At 43.1% G+C, this 17,679-nt stretch overlaps 1 protein-coding gene across 1 annotated transcript in view; it reads right to left on the minus strand.

Annotated features, from left to right (window-relative positions):
- Positions 1–17,679, minus strand: part of HSD17B12 (hydroxysteroid 17-beta dehydrogenase 12) — a 95,502-nt gene that overhangs the window by 19,365 nt on the left and 58,458 nt on the right. Inside the window, 3 exon segments of the mRNA XM_059819639.1 lie at positions 79–113; positions 11,426–11,470; positions 12,516–12,580. Coding sequence (XP_059675622.1) covers positions 79–113; positions 11,426–11,470; positions 12,516–12,580 — 145 coding nt within the window.

The raw sequence follows: 17,679 nt of genomic DNA on the forward strand, positions 1-17,679 counted from the left end.
CAGTAATGAATTTTTCAAGAAAGGATTCTCCCCTATAAATAATGATGACTTTGTCTGGATAGTGTTAGCGTGACTCACCTTTCCAGCATGCCGGGCAGCACCAATCGTGTCATCTGCAAAAAGAAAACATTCGTGATGGCTGAGAATGCAGACACCAGACAGCCAGAGACTGAGGGAAGCCTCCCTTTCTCCCAGAAGCAGCTGCCACCCCCTCCACCCCAACCAAGGCTCGGGGAAGCAGAGACCATACTTTGCGTAGGCAGTTTATTTTTATTCTACCTGGATAACTTGGCTCTGTCAAGTACTGTGTGCACTGAATCTGGTGAACCCATCCAGCTAGTAGCATAAGTACAATAAGAGTAAACAAAAAAATGTCTTCACTGCTCTGCAGCATCTGTAACGTCTAAAGAACATTAAAACACCAGGGTACCATGGTACATGTATGATCTTTCTCTCCCCACAAAAAGCACCTCTCTTCCTCGACACTAACTAAATTTACCACCTGTGCCAAGACTCAAGACAATATCCAATGCATTTTAGCTAGGCTTACTGTACTGCTGATTTTAAGTTAAAAATAAATCGTGGAGCAGCAAGAGCACTGGACAGAACTAGTGAGGATGAGTTTCCTACATTATGTTACCTACAGAAAACATTAAAGACCTCAAAACATTTTTTGCTGATTACACAGATGTTTTCACACTGAAGAACCTACACCCCCACAAGGAAAGTAGCCTGGCAAACCTCCCCACTGCTCTGGAAGGTCCTGCCTTCATTATGACTCTGAGCAACCTATTTACAACCTGGTTGAAGGATTCTCCAAGAGCAGTAATCCTAAAACAACCTTCCCAGTTGCAGACAGAGCAGCTCTGACAAGGAAGACAAATCAAGCATTGATCAAGACTTTGAGGAATTTTTAATCAGTGTGAAATAATGGGTTTTTCTACTGCTAATTACTGCCATCCTAAAATACAATTTAAATCCAAAATTTCTGCCTTTAAGAAATAATGTCAAAGTTCAGCTTGTGACAAATACTACCCTGCCCCCAACCAAAACTGTTAATAAATGTTGCGTCACCGACAAAGACAGATCAGACAAGAAATATAAATTGCTACCACTTTTCACATCTTTAAAAGGTGTTCCCACAAAGTTCTTGAGAGCACAGTGAGGAGGGGGTAATAAAATACTAATGGCACCAAGAGGTAATGGTACTCCCACTGATACCTTGATAGCTTAAAACATGAAACATTTGAGTAGTATGGGAGGAAACACACACACAACCAGAAATCAGCATATACAGGAGCACAAAACACCTGTAAGCACTTTTATTACAACGAAACAAATCTTATTGTAGCAGGCTATTCATATTACTATCACCAATGCATTAACCCTTATATATGACTGAATCTGGGTTTGGGGTTTTTTGTTTGTTTTTATTTTTAAATTATAAAACATACCCTTTCAGGAATAAAGAAGAAAAAAATCATAAAAGAAAACAAAATTTCAGTTAAATGCAGTTGACATACAAAGAAAATGGTAAAGAAGGGCTATGTTTTGTATTTTATTGGTATTTCTCACTTAGAATAGATTTGGCCATCAGCCATGCTGCACGACAGTTTCGATAAGTGACTGTACAGGCAGGAGTTGGAACAGGCCTTCTTTCATAGAATCATAGAATCATTTAGGTTGGAAAATACCTTTAAGACAATCAAGTCCAACCATAAACCTAACCCTGCTAAGTCCACCACTAAACCATGTCCCTAAGCACCTCGTCTTCTAAATACCTCCAGGGATGGTGACTCCACCACCTCCCTGGGCAGCCTCTTCCAATGCTTCACCACTCTCTTAGTAAAAGCATTTTTCCTAATATCCAGTCTAAAGCTCCCCTGGCGCAACTTGAGGCCGCTCCCTCTTGTCCTGTCGCTAGTCCCTTGGGAGAAGAGACCAACACCCACCTCACCACAACCCCCTTTCAGGTAGTTGTAGAGAGCGATGAGGTCTCCCCTCAGCCTCCTCTTCTCCAGACTGAACAACCCCAGCTCCCTCAGCTGCTCCTCATCAGACTTGTGCTCCAGACCCCTCACCAGCTCCGTCGCCCTTCTCTGGACACGCTCCAGCACCTCAATGGCCTTCTTGGAGTGAGGGGCCCAAAACTGAACACAGGATTCGAGGTGCGGCCTCACCAGCGCCGAGTACAGGGGCACTATCACCTCCCTGCTCCTGCTGGCCACACCATTTCTGATACAGGCCAGGATGCCGTTGGCCTTCTTGGCCACCTGGGCACACTGCTGGCTCATCTTCAGCCGGTGGTCGACCAACACCCCCATGTCCTTTTCCGCCGGGCAGCTTTCCAGCCACTCGTCCCCAAGCCTGCAGCACTGCATGGGATTCTTGTGACCGAAGTGCAGGACCCGGCACTTGGCCTTGTTGAACCTCATACAATTGGCCTGGGCCCATCGATCCAGCCTGTCCAGATCCCTCTGCAGAGCCTTCCTGCCCTCCAGCAGATCAACACTCCCACCCAACTTGGTGTTGCCTGCAAACACGTCATGAAGTCAGCTGTTGAGATATTTAACTCTCAGTACTGCCCCAGAAGTCAATCTAGGTGATCAGTGTTGGTAAGCATCACCAAGCTAAACAGATCTGATGCAACTTCAAAAAAAACCTCTAACATTAAGTCTAAGTATACATGAGCTTTTTCATACAACTATTTCTTTTAATGTTAAAGGATAAAGAATGATTGGGGCTGATTTTAAGACTAGTTCAAGACTGGCAGATCTTTTATCTGGTGCAAGCTTTGTAATTTCTCCCACAGACCCCTTGGCAAAAAGCAGTATACTGTTTCTTGCCTCTAAGGGCAGTGTAATGCTGCCCATCACCTCCACAGACTGACATGTGGACATGGACTGCAGTTGCCTTCCCCTAGGCCACCCATAAATGGTCTGAAAAACCAGTACAGGATCTCCCAGTGCAATGCAAAGGGGACCCCACTTTTGAAACTTTGTCAGAAATCTACAAAAATGCATTCATGGTCTGAATGAAAACTGCAACCCACCAAGCAGCTCTAACTTAGTGCACCACAAACCTCTGGGTTACTATTGATATCCAAACGAAAGCACAGAAAAACACGCTACAATAACTCTGACTTACATAAATTAAAAAACTATGAAGCCATTGAGAGCTGAGATATAACAATAGGTACACAATTCAAGTAGAAATCCAGAAGTCTCTCACCACCAGCTGTGTTAAATAGTCTGTTTCTAAAGTTCAGCTGGACAGGCAATCAATATTTTTTTCCCCACAGAAAAACACTGATGGCAAAACTGGACTTCATACTCAACATCACTTCCATTTGTTTCCATTAAAATTAGTCTTTTGAGGGAGTTTCAAATACCTGTGAAATAGGGCAAAAGTGTTTTTCCTACCTGCATTTTTATATCTTGTGATGTGTGATAAGAGATAGATGAATATTCAGTATCTTTAGGTACAGAAAAAAATACTCAGTTTTTTAAAGAATAAAATGACAGAAGGCAGCTCTCTGAGTCAGTCTCGCCTCACCCAGCCAAGTCCCCACTCACACTGTTCCAGCAGTGCAAGGGCACTATTGGAAAAACGCTGGCAGGGCATTCTGCAGACCGTATTCAGGTCTGGCAAATTTATACATTGTACACAGACTTAAAATATTCCCAGTGTTAATTCAAATAAAACAATCTACAGCAGAAATGTAGTTTTGCCACTAATAACAGTGTCCATAGGTGTTTGCATGATCTTTATCCAAAAGACCCAGACTGGTTAACACTCTTGTCTTCAATAGCTGTAATCTCGGACATGCCATTATGAAACAGGCAGCTCAACAACAAACATCTAGAATTGAATAAACATTTCCCAGCTAAAGAATCCAAATTTTAGCTAGGTCTTATTTAGAGACAGCCAGTTGTGTAACAGGGTGTATTTCACAAATGCCAAAGCATTGCAAGTCTGAGTCTGTAGGAATTGGCATGCAGGATGCTGGAGAACTCTGTGACAGTGTTTCTTTCTCTGAAGGCAATCTAATAAAGGAAGAAGAAAGTGGCAGGCAACCTGAAGGAGAGGTCGGGACCTACCCCAAGAGGAGTGCCTTCAGCTAGTGGTTACCAAATTCACTTAGGCTTCCTTCACATAACTATTTTTCCAAATGAATACTACTTTCCACAGAAATGCCAGTGCAGCAGCTGAAAATGGGAATGTTCCCAAGACTCTGAAGGCTCAGGTAATTTCAGAGTAGCCAGACACTAGGCTATGCAAAAACTGCTAGCTCCTTCAAAGAAAACCTTTTTTTCCTTTCTGAAAGTTTGCATTAGAGCAGAGTGAGAACATGTGTGCATGCATGTGCATCTGAGAAGTTTGCTCAGGACAGTCTCCTTGACATCAGAAGTTGTTAATATTTTACATTACATATAGTCTTGCAAAAAGTTATGTTTAGCACACAGCCACGAAGCAGTAGTTGTTGAGGGTTTTTTTCTTGTTTGTTTTTCTATGATATCACATATACATATAATGCTACCATAGAGTTTGGGGTATAGTTCCTTTGGTTTGGAGGGCTGCATTATTTTTAAGTCAACTTCTTTCACACCTAACCCTCCAGCTCCTAAGTTCCAGGATGCTCACAGCAAATGGCTAACTTAAGGTACAGATTCATTACAGACTATTTCATTAATCTTTTTACAGGCAGCTATCACTTCTTGATGTCCATTTATCTGCAACTGCATTTATTACATGCCTGGCAAGCACTGGCTGTATTGTCCACCCTTCCTCACCAGACCTGTCTTCTACCTTCTAATCTCATAAAAAGGAACACTACTTTTAGACTGAAGAAGCAGAGATTCCTACTTACAGATACAAAAACGCACAGCCATATGGCTAGATTTATGTTCTAAAACAGGTGCTACTCTTAAAAGCTCCTGTTAGAGGACTAACAAATAGTTAGAAGTTATAACCATGTATTTCCAGTGTTTTTTCTTCAGGGAAAAATCTCCCATTCTTAGTGATCACTGAGTTGTAGTCTTTTCTCACTCCGATCCAAGCAGTAACTCAGGAGTAGAGCTTAGGGAAAGAATAATAATTTGTAAAGTTTTGAATACCTTTATAAGTGATATTCACTGCTAAAATACAGTAGGAAAAGCTGAGGTAAATATTCAAAGTCATCCTTCACAAATTACAGGCCACATAATTGTTATCCAAAGCCAGAAACCTAACACCACAGTTGTATATTCAGAGAGAAATCGTTCTATGGTAAGATGTTATGACTGCAAGTCACTTTTTCCACTTCCAAAAAGTATAACAATCTGTAATTAAGCCTATGCAAGTACAACAAAGGATGAAGCAAGAGGACGCGGACAACATTTCTACTTTGTTATGCAGCTAAGAAGTTTCCTTCAGATCTCATTCACGAATCCGGGGCAATATTGTAACAACTCAAAGCAACGTAACTTTTTTAAAGGTCGGCAATTCCCTGTGGTGCACCCACACATGTAAAAACCGTCATTGCTACCATAAGATAATTCATAGTGCCTGGGCAGGGGATTCACACAAGTTCACAAATGCACTAGTAGCTGTTTAACAAAGAGTTAACTGACACCGTGCCTACGCAACTCTCATCCTCATCCGCAGACCTTGCACTGAAAGAGCTAAGGAATTGTACTCGTGCACTGGTAGTCAAATTGGTCGTGAAACCTGTTCTCAGCATCTACTATTAAGTTTTTATAATGTATCTCTTTCGAAACAATAACTTCTTATTCAGCTTATACCCCAAGCTGAACAAGAATGATTTATATTTGTAAGAACTGGCAAGTAAACCTGATGTCACAACAGAAAACCATGCAGTAACCCATGTGGCAAGGTCAGTAACCAGAAAGGGGCACAGGACATACAAAGGAAACTATGAACTTAACATGCTGCAAACCTGTTCGTTGTCAGTGACTTTCCTTTGAGCCACATTTTTAGGAGAGAAAGTTTTCCCTATTTAGAGCCACAAACTTTTGGAGTCCAGTTTACAAGGTAAATAAGCATCTCAAAATAAGCATCTTTCCCCCCACTTTACATAGGAAAAAGACTACTCAAATAAGACTGAACTTCCTCTTTTCAAGGTGTGGAATACTCACTTGCCTCAACCCCAAATCTACAAAAAGCCACAGAACTCCAGGATTTCCTAAATTTCCCCAAGTTACTTGTATTTTGACGAAAAATCCCAAGTGCTTCCCTGACTATTGCTGAAAAGCATTTATCACAGATACATTTCTCTTGTTCCAGCTTCCTGTGTATCATGCTCTCAGGTTCAAAGTCAGCAAGGTGGGAAACCGCAGCATCTAATTTCTCCCTCTGGACCATCTGAATGATATTCATGACCACCTTCACAGAACACTTGCTCCTCTTCCAAGCATTGGCAACTGTCCCTCTCTGTTATAAATTTATATTATGTACTTGGCTACATCGTCATTCCCCCCTTTGATTACGACTTTGAATGTAAAAGTAAAGAAACCTCTTGACTAGACTGGAATACATGCACACAAGAGCGATCTCTTCTCACAAGTCAGCGTCGCAACTTCCCTCAGAATTACGTTCCGCTTACTGTGATCCTCTCCAATACGCAGCCAATACAAAAATTCACATAAAGTTCTAGCAGGGCACAAGAACTATCATCTGATATCTCGTAAGGTACCTTTACAGATGCGGTCTTAGGCTGCACTAGCCCATCTGAGCACTCATGGGAGAGAGAGATGTCATTTCCTACTGTCTTTCAGGATTACTGCTCCTCAGGCTTTTCTTCTTTCTACGCACACGTCTGCAAAAGAGTATATCCCCTCTTTCTCAAATATACTAGCTTCTTCTCCCCCTTTCAATTTTATATCGGTTGTGGGGTTTGTTGTTGGGTTGTTTGTTTTTTTTTCCCTAAACTCACCCTTTCAGACTCTGTAGGTAGAACTGTTCCCTTGTCCTGCCCAGGATTCACAACCTGGTATAATTCACCTCTCACTCCTTTTCCGTAAAAAGGGCAGCTGACACTAGATCTCTCAGTTCAACACAGAATATTTATGTATTTTGAAGTCTTAAACAAATTATAAGCTTCTCAAATATGGTGATGATAAAAATCCTCACTCTTGTAGGCCTATTATCCTTTGTATTTGACGCTCAGTTTAAAACATAAGTGAGGTGATCAAGGCGAAGATTAGCACAGAGTACATGTACATATATGTAATTTACTCTCCTACTTCCTCCATTAATGCCAATTTCCAACTGAAGCCTGGCCTGCAAGCCTAAAATTTACATTCCCCCGCAACATAATAGCTTGCAAACCAATTCAGCTCCTTGCTTAATCAACCACTAAGCCAGCACTCCCTCAACTATTTAGTCCTACTCATTTTTCAAGAGAACACAAGTTTATGCCTCACTCCCTATGCAATTAGCATATTGCGATGCTGCAAACAGAAATAACATACTTGCTTTTCCTCACATCCTAAGTATCTCTTGCAGCTTCCAAAGGAGAAAGAAGGGCTCCCTGAAGTATGGGAAACTATTCTCTATACTCATTACCTACCAGCTTTTTCCACTGGACAGCAAGTCTGGCATCCTTGGCTTTCAGCACATTAATCCAACAGCCAAATCAAGTTTAATTGTTTTTCCAGGTGAAATCAAAGGCTATAGCACATAAAGTGAATTGACACAAGAAGATGCAGTCGATACAAAAGAACTATAGATGAAAATTATACAGAGCAACTATAGTTTTGGCTCTTCAATACTTGCTGGTTAGTGAAAAACCCCAGGACTTTTGACCTGCTATTTTATTCAATATTAGAAATGTTTAGTTTGTGTCTCAAAATACGATGAGACATCAAAAATTATAGTACAAATCCATGTTACCTGAACTGCCACCAACACCATTGAAGAAAAAGTTCTGCTTTTTAAATCCCCCCCAGAAGCTTGAGATGAGATTATAACAGGAACCATGAAACTTCACATACTACCTACCCTATCGTCTTCCTCCTCATGTATCTGTCAACTCAATCCTTGTATAAGGCTGCATTAAGTCTCAAGCTTTCCTGACAAAATACCACAAACAAAAATTCTTCATTCTACTTATAGCATCATCAAGACCCAAGGCACTTCTTGTTTTGTGTATTATATGAAGAATGGAGTAACTCTTGCACTGCACATCACCATAAAAAAGTGGTATTTTCTAGAGAGCTTAAAAAGAACCTGCTGCGTTCGGGGGGCAGGGTAGTGTTTGGTCGGGTTTTTTTAACCAGTGTTTTACAAGACATGAGATTTCCAGCACGTTTTACATAGTTTTACATAGCTTGTCTTCAGTGGTGTACAGGGTGCTTTGAGGGCAGATCACAGTAACCACAACAATTCACGCCAGACTGATTGAGCCCCAAAATTGCACCACTGCGGAGTTCGCGGGTGACCTAACCCAACACTGCTCTAAGGACACGATGAGGGCAGACAGGATGGAATAGGATTTGGGAAAGAAACGCGTTTAAAAGCTCAGATGGGAAACAAGTTCTCAACTATTAGGGAAAATTTCGTAGTATTAGATCCTTTATGGCTGGGAAAAGCATTAAACAGCAGGATGAACTAGGCTGATAATTTATCCTGTGAGGTGAAGATGGGGTCCTATCTGTCAGTATACCCCTTCCTATATGCTGCATATCCCCTAGAAAATCCAATGAGCTGCCCAACACAGAAAAAGATGGGTCAAAAGGTAAGGGATGAGCGTTACCCTTCAAAATTGCCTACACTTGTGGCAACAAAACAGACCTTGACATTTCTGCAGAATCAAACTGTGCTGAATATCTTGACTTTCCCACTTCAAGCCTAAGGAGTGTTTCAGCCAGAACTGGAGTTATTTGATGTGTGCCAGAAGAGTTATGGTGTCCAACAGAGGTGTTGCTGACTGCACATGGTGCAGATTACTGAGAAGACAGGAGATATCATTACCTTTTAAGCACTGAGGAAGTTCTGTCCTAAAGGCAAGGAAGTGGATGACAATGCACCAGAATAGAACAGCAGACAGGTTATGCAACACCTCTGACAAGGATCTGGAGATGCTGTGAGCAGAGCCTGAACGGGTATCAGCAAAACCTGCTTTGTCTCCCCCGTACCTTCACCTTTTCAGCAGACCTTCATCTCCTTGCTTAAGAACTCTGTGCTCTCTTCCATCCCAAACTTCATGCTTTTAAATCAGGCAAGAAGGGAGAACATTATTATTATTTTTCTAAACACACCTATACCCCTGGATAAGAGACAGTATCAACCTAAAACACTGAACTAAATATTCACAGGATTACGTCCCAAAAATCTAAGTGAAAGGACATTCAGACTTTTCCCAAAATTATTTTTTCCTACCATGACTTTCTAGTTCTATGGGTTCTCCTGAAAAAATGACTTACAGATGGTACATATGTCTAATGTGCTCCTCTCCCCAAAACAGTAAGCATCTGGCATGCCTACTGTTTAATTACACAACAGGCTCATGCAGGAGGAAACATTTTCAAGCCTGAAAGCTTATGCTCAAACTCTGATTATACCCAGTAGCAGGAGCCATTCAGAGTCAAGAAAAAAGTTTTCAAACAGAAGGAAAAACACTATTAGCACACAGCAAGTAGATAATTCAGTAAGTTTTTATACGTGTCAAGACAACCACGTTAGAACGTGAAGAAGCTGACACAATGCAAATTTTACAAGAAATAGTATGACAGTTTTTTTAAATTGTCAGCCACCACTGACCATAAACACGAAGACTTAACCTACAAGACAGCGCTCGTTTATTCTGAAATCCAGTATAATCTGGCTGCATCTCTGGAGTTTTAGGTGTATACTGAGTTAAAGCAGACCTCAGCTATTATTCTAGCCTACCATCTTCAGAAATACATATTGAAGTAATTCATCTAACTTTTCTATTCTAACAAAACGCTTCCGGGAAGACTGACACCTCAGATTCTTTAATCCCTGAATAATGCACTCCCTCTGCTGGCACAGCACAGATGTCACACCTTAGCAGAGGCATTCTTCCGATGACACTAATCTCTAGCTACGAGGTCTAAGCATTACAACCTTACATTTACACCTGCTGTAGCTGTGGTAATGTTAGAAGAAGTCTGTTAAATTACTTCCATGAAAGAAACTTTCAAAAGTGCCCATTAATAACTGACTTCTCTGATGAAAATCTTGCAGGAGTGCAACAAGATACCATGGGCCACAATCCTCGGTCAACTAAAATCAGTGCTCATCAGGCTAGCAGTCATTTTCAAGGTGAAAAGTTTCTGAAGACTCACTGTTGTAGCATTTCTAACGTTGCAACAAGTAGTTCTGAGATGTCAGAAAAACCACACACAAAGTGAGAGTTAGCAGCAGCAAGCTGACATTAACAATGCTGTTCAGTCACACAAGGGTTGCATTTTCACCGTTCACCTATGTTTTAATAAGGTGTGAAAATCTTACAGAAGCGTTGTTTTAAGACGCCCCGTGGCTCCTCACGTGGAAACAAAACACCAACAGTTTAGACTCCCTGAGAGCACCACACTAGATTAATTTAGTACTTAACCTAATCAGAACAGCTGCAAGAAAGTCAAATCTTTCAAGCCAGCTTTGAAACACCTAATATTTTGGCTTTGCGGCAAAAGCTTAACCCTCAGCTAATGGAGATGCAAGCTTTGTTATGCATAAGAAGAGAAAGTTAAGGTTTAGCAGTGAATAATCATAAGGAGTTTCTTCAGCACTCATTGGTAATACACTAATTGACTCCCTGCATCATGTAAGCAGCTGCTATTCCCTCTGCCCCTTTTAAGCTTTGAAATACTAGGATGAAAATCTTATTTTTGAATGGGCCTCATGTTAATAAACAAGGGAACAGCCATATGTTTTAGCCTGAAGTCAGGTTGAGTTCTTCCCAATAAAAACTTCCATTTAAATATCAAAAAGGGAAGGTAACTTTACTTCAGAAGTTAATGCGCACTCCTGTGAACTTGGTTTTCCTTCTTGCTCATATATTTTGCAGAAAATATTTAAGTGCCTTCCCACTACAGTGTACGAAACACCTTAGGTATGCAGAGATAAGGGTTGCCTACCCCAAGAAACACAGACACCGGGAGAGAAGAATGAAGAATTTACAAGAAGGACTAGAATGACAAGCACAAAGAAGCATCAAGTGTTGTTTTGTGTACCTACCTTGCTCTTCTAAATAGCCAATAGGTATCTTTGCAACAAATTATATTTCACAAAACAATCAGAAGAGTCTGATACAACAATCATAACCTCTGGGTTACTCCGAGATGAAAAATGAATCTGTGGTCCAACAGGTGAAAGGAATTGCTTCGGACAACTGAATTTTAATTGCTTAGTGGTTTGGAATTAAGACATCAAGAACAAGTGTTGGTAACAGCGCACTTACCTTACAAACAGACATGACGTTGATGTTGATCATTTTATCAATTGTCTGCAAGAAAACAAAGTTTTGGGGGTTGTTGTTTCAAGTTATTTGATCAATATTTACACGACCTCTGGGTTATAAGGGCCAGGATAAATTAAACTTTACACTTATACATCCACCTTTACTCCTTGCCTTCCACTTAAGCATCAGGAGCAGTGACAGACTTTCAACGCAAAGTCTGTGAATTGCTCTTGGTCAAGTTTTGTCTCTGATTAGAGACTCATACCAACAAAGAACAACACAGATGTATCATATTGACACTGTATTTCCTAACACTATTTGCAATATTTGTGAACTTCTGTAAATTCTGTATTTTAGGCATGTTCATAAACATCAGTACTTTGCTCTTCATTTCGTAACAGTGTTTTAGTGACAAAGTTTACTTATCAGGTTAAAAAAAACATGTTTTTTTCCGCTAAATATTATGACGCTTAATTGAAGGTGAACCAAAACAGAGATACATTTATCAATACTTAAGCAGAAAGCACAAACCCACAGTGAATACAGTTAGCTACAGGGGTTTTGGAAACGAAATCATGCACCAGTGAAAGTGTTCATAGTCAGAGTGTTCAAAGCACTCAATGCAACCAGGAATATTCCTCCACTACAAAATGTCTAAAACTGTCACATTTAAGTTTCGTAACAGTGTTACAGAATATGCAGCTTCCATTCATGAAGTTGCTTGCTTCCCTCCCCTTCAGTCACTTAAGAACCTCCCCACCAGCTAAAGCAGCTCAAGAACAGCCGCCAGATGAGACACGGACAGGAGCGGAATTCACATATTGACCCCAGAGCATCTGTCTGAAACAGAAATATGAAATGCAGAAGCAGAGAAGAGCGTAAGTAAAAAAACACCACAAAAAACTGAGGCTGCCAACATCTGAATTGCGTTATGTTGCTTACGTAAATCTCTTAGCTTTCTGAACCCTTAATTCTAATCAGAAAACCTTGTTACGCGAGTACCTTAACCAAACCTAAATACTTTTGCCATATCCATTAAGCATTTAGTGCTAAAAATGAGAACACTGGAAGGTACCACAAAAGCACTTACTTTATCCAGGTCTGGAACATCAAGAAAACATTCAGGATAAACGTAGGAAATTCCCACATTGTTGACTGAAACGAAAACATGAAGTTTTAATTAGATTGCTTGGATGCCATGTGATTTCTCATGCTCTGACTAATGAGTTTTCAAGCAATGCTCTTGCAATGTTGCATTTAAAACATTCTAACTCCTTTCGCCAGGTTTCCTTTAACTGTAGATACACTTGTACGGAACACAAGCGGAATGTGAGTGTGAATATGCAAGCCTTTTTAAAACGTGTAAATCTTAATTGTCCACTTGTTTAAAAGCCAGCGTATTTAGTACATCATACCCACCTTCTGCCGCTTTTCACAGCGCAGAACGTTTCCTCTTTCAGAAACGCCAGCGCACAGCATGCAAGCGTATGAGCGACAGCGCTGCAACACGGAGGTGCAGTCGCAGAAATGGGAGTTTCGAGCCAAAGAAAAGCTCTCAGTGCCTGGCAGGACGTGAAGTGAAACTGTTTAGCACCTTTGATAAGTAAATAAATATAAAGTGGAATAAGGTACAAAAAAAAAAAAGTCTCCTGGTTAAGTCTCCCCAATACAACTGGCCAGTCGCTCCCTTCCCCAGCTGTCCCAAGGGCTGCAGGTCAGCGATGGCTTTGGGACACGTACCGTGACCCTCCTCAGCCTCAGAATCCTGCGGGGGAAAGCAACAGGCCAGGGCCTGGCCCGGCCCAGGCGAGGCCCGGGGCGGGGAGCGGCCCGGCCCGGCCCGGCTGAGGCGAGGCCCGGTGGGGAGCGGCCCGGCCCAGCCCGGCTGAGGCGAGGCCCGGGGAAGGAGCGGCCCGGCCCGGCTGAGGCGAGGCCCGGGGAAGGAGCGGCCCGGCCCGGCCCGGCTGAGGCGAGGCCCGGGGAAGGAGCGGCCCGGCCCAGCCCGGCTGAGGCGAGGCCCGGGGAAGGAGCGGCCCGGCCCGGCCCAGGCGAGGCCCGGGGAAGGAGCGGCCCGGCCCGGCCCGGCTGAGGCGAGGCCCGGGGAAGGAGCGGCCCGGCCCGGCCCGGCTGAGGCGAGGCCCGGGGAAGGAGCGGCCCGGCCCGGCTGAGGCGAGGCCCGGGGAAGGAGCGGCCCGGCCCGGCTGAGGCGAGGCCCGGGGAAGGAGCGGCCCGGCCCGGCCCGGCTGAGGCGAGGCCCGGGGAAGGAGCGGCCCGGCCCGGCTGAGGCGAGGCCCGGGGAAGGAGCGGCCCGGCCCGGCTGAGGCGAGGCCCGGGGAAGGAGCGGCCCGGCCCGGCCCGGCTGAGGCGAGGCCCGGGGAAGGAGCGGCCCGGCCCGGCCCGGCTGAGGCGAGGCCCGGGGAAGGAGCGGCCCGGCCCGGCTGAGGCGAGGCCCGGGGAAGGAGCGGCCCGGCCCGGCCCGGCTGAGGCGAGGCCGAGCGGCCCCACCGAGGTACGGGGGGAGCGGCCCGGCCCGGCCCGCCGGCAGGTGGCAGCAGGAGCCCGGGCGGCGGCCGCAGCGCTCCGGCGGCCCGTGGCGGGAGGAGGAGGAGGCCCCGCCGTCAGGGCGAGCTGCCCGCGCCGCCGACGGAGAGCGCCTGCCCTTCGAAAGGGTTCGGGGGTTTGCTTTCGCTGCGGAGCTTCCCGGCAGCAAACCGTTCTCCCAGCCACCCCCCACGGCTGCAAAATCTCTCCCCCGTGGCAGCATTTAAAATTAACCGAGAGAAGGTACGAATTACTTAAACCTAATTTTTTCCAACACTTCAGACTGGGGAGGTTTTATTCTCAGAGCTAACATCCATGCTCAAATCCCCACACAAGTAGGGGAAAACTTCTCATACCGGTAGAAAACGGTGCTGCGCTGCAGCCCCGGCTGCCTCAAACTTAAAGGATACAGAGACAAAAAAAAGCAAGCAAATGGGATCTCCGTTTCCTAAGTATCTGTTGTTCATCTTACGCAAGTGAATGGTGTGACATTTGGTTGCTGTGGCAACATTGTACATTTATATAGTGTCTTACACACCAGAGAATCCCGAAGTGCGATGTACCCTCAGCGGCACTGCGCACCTCCAGGGCAGGAGTCTACAGTGGGGTAAGAAACACTGTCAAAAGGTACTGGTGCCTTTTTTTTTTTAAAAATATACATAAAATAACCCCTCCACCTGTGCCAAAAGCTGTCATTCTAACATCCAACCTGAAAGGTATTTAAGTATCAACAGGGATGCAGGGAACGCGCAGGAAGGCTTCTGGCAAAGTGCACAAACTTCATTCAGAGATTCCCTCGAACGACAGCTCTCGTCGTCCAGAGCTTTATGTATTTATGGAAACCCTTGGTGCATCCGTCAGGTTGTGTGTTTCAAATTTTTAACTTCCAGATAACCTTTAAAAAACACAGGAACTGAGGAGAACAGGGAGTTGGCAAATTCCCAGCAGACATTTGCTATATTTAGAAAGAGGGAAAAGTTTCAAAAAGGAAGAAGGTCCAATCTTGCTATTGCGAGAGTGAGCCAGATTTTTTTTCCTTCTTTTCATCCTGAAATAGACTGGTTTTCACCCCCTCTCTCTGCAAAGGACTTTGGCTATGAACTGTGGCAGGGGTTTTGGGACTAACCTTGGTTATTCTCTCCAAAATTAGAATATTTATACGATTCATGCTACAGAGACAGTCGCACAAAAGTCACACCCCTTACTGCAGACTGGGTCCCAGTATGCACCCTTCCACTTTCAGCAGTCATTTTCTACTAGATCATACTTTGCTGCAGTTTGGAACACAACATTAAAAGAACTCGTTTTCGGTTTGTACACGCATATTTTTACCTAGAGAAAACTGGATAACAACAGGGTAAGATACTGGCCAGCTCAAACTCCTTTTGAGGCTCATTTCGATCCATTTAAGATCAGCAAAAGAAAGATTTCCCACCTCTGCTTGTTTAACATATTGCTGTAGCTAGCACATGCTCGAAGTCACTGACAGACGCTGTTTTGAACACACAGCAAAACATTATGCAAACTCTTTTAGCCTTCGTACGTGGGTGAGAAGAAGCTTCCAAATAAGAAGTTTACAAGGATTTCAATCTGTAAGTACTTTAGTTAGACTCTGTGCAACTACATAATCAGAAGCTCGATCTTGAGCGGTATACGTGGAGACTCCCGTGTCTCTAAGTATAAGGCCAAGAAAAATAATCAGCATTGATCACTGGCAATTATGCTGTGCTACCACCACTTCTCATACCTACCGTTCCAGATGAGACCTGAAAGAAGAAAATATACTGGAACCTGAGAATTCATCCCCTATGGCTGTTCTCATTTAAATCCACGTTTTCCCCTCACACAAACATGAAAAGACGCAGATCAGCAAGAGCTACATTCCGGATTGCAACAAATGCTCCAGAATTTAAAATATAAGGCACTAAAGCATGAAATTAATTGCCATTAAAAAATTAAGATATGGTCTTTCTGGAGTAGCCACCATCTGTGTTGAAAAATTACACTGGCAAGGGGTTTCTATTAATACATCTATATCTGGAGAAAAGAAGCCTAGGTATCATGTCATCTGATGAGCCCAAGCACGAGATCTATTAAAAATGCTAGTGATGAGTTAGAAGAGAGATTTCTGTAAACCTGCACTGGCAACGGCCGCAAGAAAAAAAAAAGCGGAGGAACTCAGCGAGAGAATACCCAACTCTAGAGCATTTAGTTGCTATTTTTACCATGTTTTTAGTCAAGGTGCTCACGCAAATAAAAGCAAGAACCAGGCTCTGTCTGAGGAACGTGCTTGTTTTCCTGTAATAAGCTTACACAAAATTTGAGACACATTCACTGCTTTAGTGACCACTTTGAGCAAGACTATAAAGAGATTTTCACGATTTCGTGCATGACCACAACCTTATCACAGCCTAAGAGGTAATAAAAACCCTTCCAGTGTGGACATGTACCTCACACAGTAAAAGGTTTGCTGGTGTTTTGAGACATTTATGTGATCCACTATTCTGCAGCAACTGCTACGTGACAGGCAGCTTGCAAGCCTTACATTCCCTGAGTTGATTTTGACAGGACAGATTAGAACGGACGTTAATTTTAATCTTCCAAGTTTCTTTGGAACTTATTTCCTTCAGAAACAAGACACAAGGCGTCCACAGCTTTGTCACAACTACTCTTGACACAAAACACATTGTTGGCAGTTGCAGTTATATTCCAATGGATTTGATTTTTTTACAGCAATTAAATAGTTGATGTCATGAGTTGCATGTACTCAAATCTGTCAGAAGTATTAGGGAACATTCTGGGCTTTATCCTTTAATGTTATTTTTTAATTGAGGTTTTATATACACTATTTTCTTGGGCATTACTTGCCGACACCGTACGAGACTCATCTATTAGCAACAAAGTTCATATAGTATATCATGAGGTGAGTAACAAATCTATTTTGAAATATGTTTTTAAAAAAATCAACAGTTCTGGCTCCAATTACTGCACTTCAGGTTAGTAAAATGGATTTTTTAGTGAGAAGTACTTTATCAGATGACATACACCAGTAGATGTCTGAGCCATGCGACTTTATAAAATTTCATGCCTTATGTTTAACCATCACAGGTTCTCATCCCCGTATTGAGTAACCGGAGAAATACAGGATATGCACAGGTCTATGTGCTTCTGAGGAAAGAACCAGAAAACCGATAAGAAACTGCCGTTACACCACTGTTCAGAAAAGATTCAGGTAAACTGCTCTTAGGTTTAAATTCTTCAACACCTTCTCGAAATCACCTTAGTTCTACATTCGACAAAGGAACTGGATGGATCACCTTGTTTTTTCCAGGACCACCACACCATCCTCAATATCACAAACCATACTCGGGCGTATTGTGTTGCCACCAGTAGAACCTCAGCTTACCAACGTGACCAGAACACACTTAAAACTTCCAAAGCAGGAACCAGATACTTGATGCTATATTGTAATGATTAAATTTCAACAGCTCTATAATTAAAAGTTAACGGTTCTCCCACAGGGCTCTACTGCTTAGCTGAATCTAAGTATCTGGAGCTTGCTTAGGTTCCAAGACAGCCTTCGGTCAAGTCCCTGCGCACGCAGTCATAAGCTAAAGAGAGCAATCACAGAATAACACATCGGAAACTTTCAATTAGCATCACAATTCCTGGAATTGTGTATCAACAGGAAGCTAAAAAACTTATCGAGCATG

This window comes from Gavia stellata, chromosome 7 (assembly GCF_030936135.1).
Source record: "Gavia stellata isolate bGavSte3 chromosome 7, bGavSte3.hap2, whole genome shotgun sequence".
Classification (NCBI taxonomy): domain Eukaryota; kingdom Metazoa; phylum Chordata; class Aves; order Gaviiformes; family Gaviidae; genus Gavia; species Gavia stellata.